This window comes from Mytilus galloprovincialis, chromosome 9 (assembly GCF_965363235.1).
Source record: "Mytilus galloprovincialis chromosome 9, xbMytGall1.hap1.1, whole genome shotgun sequence".
NCBI classification, from domain to species: domain Eukaryota; kingdom Metazoa; phylum Mollusca; class Bivalvia; order Mytilida; family Mytilidae; genus Mytilus; species Mytilus galloprovincialis.
Genome location: NC_134846.1, coordinates 31,390,834 through 31,398,724, shown reverse-complemented (window position 1 = coordinate 31,398,724; position 7,891 = coordinate 31,390,834). Strand labels below are relative to the sequence as shown.

The window sequence follows — 7,891 nt, the reverse complement described above, 5'->3', positions numbered from 1 at the left end:
ATCTATATCATATATCCAAAAGTAGTATATAACAAAGTTTGTTACCAAATATTATGTTAGTAGCATGTTGATAACACCTTTTCACATACTAGCCTTCGATATAGAGCTGATTTAAGTATGGTTTCCGCCATTTTGGATTTTACCGGAAGTGAGACATTTTTTTCAAATGCCTCCCTATCTGAAATAAAAGAGTTATAATTGAGGAAGGTCTATGCCAAATTTCATGCTTGTAGCAGGATGTGCACAATTCGTCTAAAATATGCTTGTAGCCGCCGGACTATATTCAGTGTTTGTTGTTTTCTTATCTTGTTGACATTTTTTAGAATTTGTGTTAACTGCCGATTTTTGATAGTCGCTGTGACATTTATGTATTCAATTCTGTTCTAGATGCATATGGTGTACTGTTGCCCATAATAGTGAAGAAACGTGTCTATGGTTAAAGATTCTATGTCGACAATTTTTTTTTTCTTTGTTTGTGATGCTGTCTTATTGATGTCTATTTTTTTGTAAAATCTTGTCCTATAGAGATATGTTACACAAAGGTTCATTATACGATTCTTGCACCAATTCCTTTCTTTCAAATATGTATTTTGTATTTTGATATTGTAGTTAACGGAACAAATAGCAGTTGGTATGACTCTACACACGCATGTTTTGCACATGCCACTACCTTGATTCAGTTCAGTCCAAACCTAACTGGTAGCTTTCCACAAGGAATATGGCTCACACATTTTAGGAATATGCAGTTAATACAGAAGTCGGATGAAGTCATTTACCGTAATTTAATTTTATAGTCAGGCTGTCAGGATTTAATCTTATTTCGATCTGCATGCTCGTATATTATTATAAACAAGTATTAGATTTTAATGATTTTGCATACCCTTATATAATTTGATCTAATAGAGACCATTTGAGTATTATTTGAAAACAAAAGGAACACCTGTTATCGGCCGATTGTTCCAATGTATTCTTCCACTACACATATATGGACCTAGTTCTTAAGCTATTTTTTTGTTAAAATTTAAGCGCGTAGTCTTTTGTTTTCCCTTCATGTAGAAAAATGCCGTTGCACCTAACATGCGTAATGCCTACTGAATTATTATTGTAACATATCTTATAACATTTTGATTCAAAATATCAATATGTACTCTCCCTCTCAATTAAAATTGCTTTGCGTAAACATTAAGTGAACGTAATTACATTGCCAATGGTACTGACTTTTGATTAAATATATATAAAACTGAGACTACCATAACCCGAGACTACTATAACACATGTGTAACAGTAGTCTCAGTATAAAATAAAGGTATAACCAGGTCATATATTTGTCTGTATTGTAATTCTGTTCAAACATACTTTATGTCATTGTTGAAAATTTTGTCTCCTTATTGCCCATGCTATTTTATGTGAAATCCAATCGGAAATAAAGTCGTCAATAAATTGCTGTGTCGTCGGTTTACTGTATTCTCGAAGTTATCGTCATATATCCTTTGATCCTAGGAAACCAAATACTGACCCATGCAGTTATGTTAATCATTCTCTCTAAATTTATCCTGCTAGATGACGGGAGTAGAAGATGTTTGATAGCAATTCGTCATGAAGAAACAGTTCTAATTGAGATAGTGTATTGTTCTGAGTATTATGACGCACTCTGCACTATGGAAAATACAGATGGTAAAATATAAATTACTCATTTCAGTACGATTTTTTTTCTAGTTATTTGATTTTTCAAAATCTTAGTCAGTTAAGCGTAAAATGTCTGTACTTCTCTGTAAAGAAGAAATTAACTCTACTAATTTTTTACAAATTTTACCGCCTTACAAAAATGTAAATTTTCAAACAATAAACACATGATAAATCCACTACAATTGAAAATAACAATTTCAATAATTATAATAATTTCTTTCGTTTTAAATGACAAATCAATGTGTAGTTCATTTTTTATTCGTATATCATTTTTTGTTTCAGTTTCTTTGGACTTATATATTAATAAATCTTTAATATACAAGTACCTGCCTATTTTCATGAATTTTCTTATTCTACTGTCAACGCTTTTGGCTTATAATGTCGTTTATTTCAACAGCTTGTTTCTCAAAAATGAAAACAATTACCACAGTAATTTTCATTTTATTTTCTGATGTATTTTTACAGGCAGAATTAACATGTGAAACTTTAAAAAAAAATTGATTCCGCAATTTATTCCAAACACTTGGACTTAAGATTAAAGACGAACCGAACCACCAATGATCTTTAAATTTGCATTGGTTGGTTTAAACGTAATCTGAATATCATTGCCTGCTTGTTTTATGCTTGAAATATTGCAAAACAAAAATTTAAATCCTGCAGGATCTAGTATTACATCACTGGTAACTAGAAATTTCACATTTGCAATGATATTGTTCATTATTATATAATTATCTGATATGATGTTCAATTTCTATCAATATTTTACTACAATACCCATAAATATCTTACCAACATGAAATTTGTAACCCTTCTTTTCAACGTTTTTTAATAGGAAAATGATTTTTAAGAAATAAAAACAAGTATTGTTTTGACTGTTCGTCACTCTTTTATTAAATTGATAATTCTATTTTTTTCGTGATTTTGATAATTATTTATACAGTTATATTTATAACTGTATCGATATAGATTCTTTTTATATTATATATATATAATTAAAACAATATCTTCTACAAAAGAAAAGACTTATCTAGTCACAGTGAATGATAATGATTCTGACAAGACATCGTCGATGATCAGTTATACACAGACAGATAGCGGCGTTGATCATCAAAGTAAGATATTAACTAGTAAATAATTCCTAATTTAGATTTTTCTAAATTTGCTATACTGAACACATTCTGACATCACTGCATATTTCTTATCAAAATTAGATTCCAGTAGATGAACATGCTGAATATTTATAAACCAAATGTTGCTGACCTGTTATCTCATATAGAAGACAAACTGCATAGTTTTACTTTTACATTGATGTCATTGTTTACTTAACAAAGGGATGATTTCAGCTTTCCAATTGTGAACTTTCCATTTCTAAGTAGCAACATTCCAGCAGCACCTGCATACGGGGTATATATCTCCCAATTGATACGATATTCCCGTGCTTGCATTTCCTATCATGATTTTCTTGACAGAGGGTTACTGCTCACAAGGAAGCTATTAAACCAAGAGTTCCAAATGGTGAAGTTGAAATCATCCCTTCGTAAATTTTACGGACGCCATCACGAGTTGGTTGACCGTTATGGAATAACCGTTTCACAAATGATATCGGATATGTTCATTACGTCGTAACTACAATCCCCTTCCCTTTCATGAATGTGACCTACCGAATTAGACTATTTACCGGATTTGTAATCACATAAGCAACACGACGGGTACCACATGTGGAGCAGGATCTACTTACCCTTCCGGAGCACCTGAGATCACCCCTAGTTTTTGGTGGGGTTCGTGTTGTTTATTCTTTAGTTTTCTATGTTGTGTCATGTGTACTATTGTTTTGTTGTTTGTCTTTTTCATTTTTAGCCATGGCGTTATCAGTTTGTTTTAGATTTATGACTTTGACTGTCCCTTTGGTATCTTTCGTCCCTCTTTTAAACATGTTAAGAAAATCAACAAATTGCAGAAATGAAAATTTTGATGAACGAGAAATATATACTTACAACATTTTGAGCTAAAATGTATTTGTTCATGAATTTGCATTTAAAATTGAGAATGAATGTGCTTTTTGTATCCTCTAATTGCTCATTGTCAAATGCAGAACGATGAACTATATTTGTTTGTTCTCTTGTGGTGAGTTGTCGCATGGGCAAGCATACCACATTTTTTTTTACTGTAATTTTTTCCGAAAACCCGTGGTTATTTATAAAAGCAGTTGTATTTTGAACGGTCGCTTTTCATGCTTTTAGTGTAAAAACTTTAAGAATGGTTAAAAATTAGCATGCAGAAAAGTAATTCATATACAGTTCAGGATATACCTGGCTCTGCGAAGTTAAACTCAAGGTTACCAATTCCTTGTCCATGTGTTTGCATTAGAACTTTAAGGCATACAGGGGTTATCTCGAGTAACAGTTTGTTTTTCAAACAATCGCTTTTTATGACAATACTTTAAACATTGATTGAAAATTGCTATGTAGAAAGATGATACATGACTTTTTGGAGTCTGAAGAAATTGAAAAAAAAACATCATTTAATTGATTCATTTATAGTGATTTTGAACCAGGACATTTCCTTGACCACAACTATCAGTGAAACATATAGTGAATAAAGGAAATAATTTTGTAATGATACAATAAGCCTCGTGAACCTGTAATTTAAAAAAAGTCAAAACCATGGTCATTTGCATGTGGTCTGTCGTGTTAAAATTCCAGGAGGAGAATTTTGTTTGCAGTGTACCTTAAAATACATATTATTAAACAACCTTAACCTAGGTAATTATTATGCCATAAACGTACTCGAACTATTATTCCTTTTCAGATTTGACTGATATTCGGATAATTGTTATCTTCCTTCTTGGAGGACTTCTTCTCGTTTTGGTTGCAGTTTTATTGTAAGTTTAAATTTTCTAGGCAAACGCATATCTGCTTTATAGCTACTACAATATTACGACTATGGTTGACTTATGTAAATAAACTCATCATAGATACCAGGACTAAATTTAGTATATACGCCAGACGCGCGTTTCGTCTACAAAAGACTCAATAGTGACGCTCGAATCCAAAAAAGTTTAAAAGGTCAAATAAAGTACGAAGTTGAAGAGCATTGAAGACCAACATTCCTAAAAGTTTTGCCAAATACAGCTAAGGTAATCTATGCCTGAGGTAGAAAAGCCTTCGTACACAAAAAGTGCTGACTACTGGGCTTGTGATACCAACGGGGAAATAAATCTCCACTTTACTTATGGAATAAAATAGAATCACATAAAATATGATAGTTACAAAGTTAACATAATTATATACACGACAGAAAAAGCTTTTCACATAGTCAGCGGTTTCGGCCGGAATCGAGTGATTGAACTTCTAATTTAGTATTGTTTTTTTTATGTTTGTTGAATTGTATTTGAGGTAAAAATATAATACCTCAATGAACAGTCATCATTTTTTAACGGCGACGTAACACTATTTGGCACTGGGAAAAGTTCTTTGATGGGTTGTCTCCAAACTTTTTATGACAATACAATGTAAATTAAATGCATCTGATACTCCATGCATTATGTTTTGTTTTGTGTTGTTCATCGTTTGGTTTCACATACCCAAGTTGAACAAGAACGCCTAAAAGACAATCACTAAACCAGTCTACAACACAGAACACTAGTTTTGTTCATCAATACAAAATCGACCACACAAAGGGGTGAACTCAATAACTTCGTAAAGTTCGAAATTGACTAACAGTTGTGCAAACAGCCAATGGTGGAGCAAAGACACCTCTTTTGGATATAAACACAGTTATATTTTCAATTTAATAGGAAGGCATATCTTGTTGTTGGATGCTATGAACATGATACAGAACTTGAATCGAATCAAAGAACAACAGAGCACCCAGATTCAATTGTTGATGACCTGGATGGCAGTGAAACATTTGGAGTTCATTATAGTGTCATTAATGATTTGAGTTACATGTAAATAGTTGTTAACCAAATTTATGCAAAAAAATATTAAAAGAATAACCCGTCAGTCTATCATTCTTTTCTTCCATCACACATAGATATACAAAAGTTTATCATGTTTGACAAACTTACCTATAATTGTTAAGTTAGATATGGAATATAATGTTAAAATTATGAAAGTGATAGCCCGGAGTGTGTGCATGCACATTGTTTGAATTTAGTAACTCATAAAAGTGACAGGTTTTTGACTCAAGTCATTCGTTTATGCATGATTAAGCATTTGGGTTACCTAATTATTCAGCTAAACTTCTCCCTCAGTTGGAGAGGTAGAACTTTTGTTCAGGTGGTGTGTAAGTTAGATACTAAATGTTTGCTTTACATTAAAAATGACAGGTTGTTAAACTATGTTTTTCTCTATGATATTAGACATGAGAGGTACACTGTGTTTTCAAGCTTGCTACAGTTTTCAAATTTGGACGTCTGTAATATGCTGAAAAAATATTTTTTCATACCTTAAATCAAAGCAGCATTATGATTTTCTTAGAATTCTACAAAAATAATAGAAGGCTAAACATGGTCATTTAAGTGAAATTGTGTATACGGAATGCATGGTGCGTCCAGTCAATTCCTCTTACAGTTCGTAAAACAAAACCTTTATATATATGCATCAGGTAATTCTGAAGTATATATCAAAAGTTTACAATTTATCAAAATAAAAAGTTTCAGGAATTTTCAAATTTTGACAGAATGTTTTTCAGGGTTAACTTATGTGTCTTTTTAATTGTACTTCAACAGCACAGTTAACAAAATCCAATGTTTGTGTAGCTATAATTATGCATTCAACAGGTTATAAATAAAGGCAACAGTAGGATACCGCTGTTCAAACTCATAAATCCATGGAGAAAAAACAAAATCGGGGTAACAAACTAAAACTGAGGGAAACGCATTAAATATAAGAGGAGAACAATGACACAACACTACAATGTAACACACACAGAAACGGACCAAGCATCAGACAAAATCCCACGAGAATAACAAATATAACATCAATACCAAATACATGAATTTGGGATAGACAAGTACCGTGACACTTCTTATCGCAATGTGAATCTACACTCAAAAATAAGAGAAAACGAACGACGCAACGTTAAAATGTAACACACACAGAAACAAACTATAATATAATAATGGCCATATTCCTGACTTGGTACAGGACATTTTTAAAGAAAAAAATATCGGGTTGAACCTGGTTTTGTGGCATGCCAAACCTCCCTTTTTATCCTATTTGTCAAGTTTATTAATTTCTTAAATCATATGCTTTGTCTTTTTGGGAAGATTGTATTGAACTTGAATAAAATAAATTTCTATCTTTACAGTATATTTTGGAATCGGTAATATTTTGTTTTTACATACTGTTTGCGATATCGGATGATTATAGTTCATGATATCTGACTACGTTATTACGAATGTGTCAATCCAAATATATCGATTTACATTTCAGTTCTAAGTACTGACGTTTTTTTTTATCGTCGTCTACATGTTATTGTGTTCATTTGTTTGTCTTTGTTAATCCTGTTAATTGTTTATCTTTACTATTTACAGTACTTGCAACTTTAGGCGTTACTATTTCAGCGATCAGTCAGCGGTCATCGATCAGTCACCGATCAGTCAAGTTCGCGTCAAACTCACGTCAGCAATCCGTCAGACTTATAGTAAAAGTAATTGACTGATCGGACTGATCGGACGGATAGTACCGATCGACCTTGATGACGGATTGAACTTTAATACGTCACATCATAAACTAATACAAATTACGGAATCTTAGTTTCGTTTAATCTAATTAAAATAGCGACTCTTGAAAATCGAACGTTCAATGATACATTTTGTTTATTAATTATTTAGCAAAGTTTTATGAATTGAAATGAAAAGAAATGTACAGGTAAAACCTAAATTAAAATATCATCATTAAAGAATGGTCTTTTTCGTTTTATTTAGGTTATATATTTTCAAAACCGGCGAGTTCTAAAACGGTGTCTACATCGCGATTTTTATTTTATCATTTTCCAAACATTCTCGGGAAAAAACAAAATGAAAGAATCAGTTATTGAAAAATGTAGTCTATTTTTTTCAATATTTTCAATTTTTGTATACTTATCATCATAAAATTCTTTAAAAAAACTTATCATAATCACGGACTTTCTATATTCTCGTCACAATCGAAGCATTTAAAATAACAAATTACAAAAATAACTGCTGTATTTTTTAACA

At 31.6% G+C, this 7,891-nt stretch overlaps 1 protein-coding gene across 1 annotated transcript; it reads left to right on the top strand.

Moving 5' to 3' along the window:
* The first annotated feature begins 616 nt into the window (after nucleotides 1-616).
* Nucleotides 617-5,665, top strand: LOC143046746 (uncharacterized). The gene is made up of 5 exons (XM_076219836.1): nucleotides 617-777; nucleotides 1,561-1,674; nucleotides 2,703-2,798; nucleotides 4,495-4,567; nucleotides 5,483-5,665. The coding sequence occupies exons 1-5, from the start codon at nucleotides 741-743 to the stop codon at nucleotides 5,637-5,639; spliced, it is 477 nt and encodes a 158-aa protein (XP_076075951.1). The 5' UTR covers nucleotides 617-740; the 3' UTR covers nucleotides 5,640-5,665.
* The last annotated feature ends 2,226 nt before the right edge of the window (nucleotides 5,666-7,891 follow it).

Coding starts and splice junctions, on each gene's coding strand:
- LOC143046746 (XM_076219836.1), top strand. CDS start 741: ATGCAGTTAATACAGAAGTCGGATGAAGTCATTTACC. Junction 2,799..4,494: donor TAGCGGCGTTGATCATCAAA/GTAAGATATTAA, acceptor ATTCCTTTTCAG/ATTTGACTGATATTCGGATA. Junction 4,568..5,482: donor GTTTTGGTTGCAGTTTTATT/GTAAGTTTAAAT, acceptor TCAATTTAATAG/GAAGGCATATCTTGTTGTTG.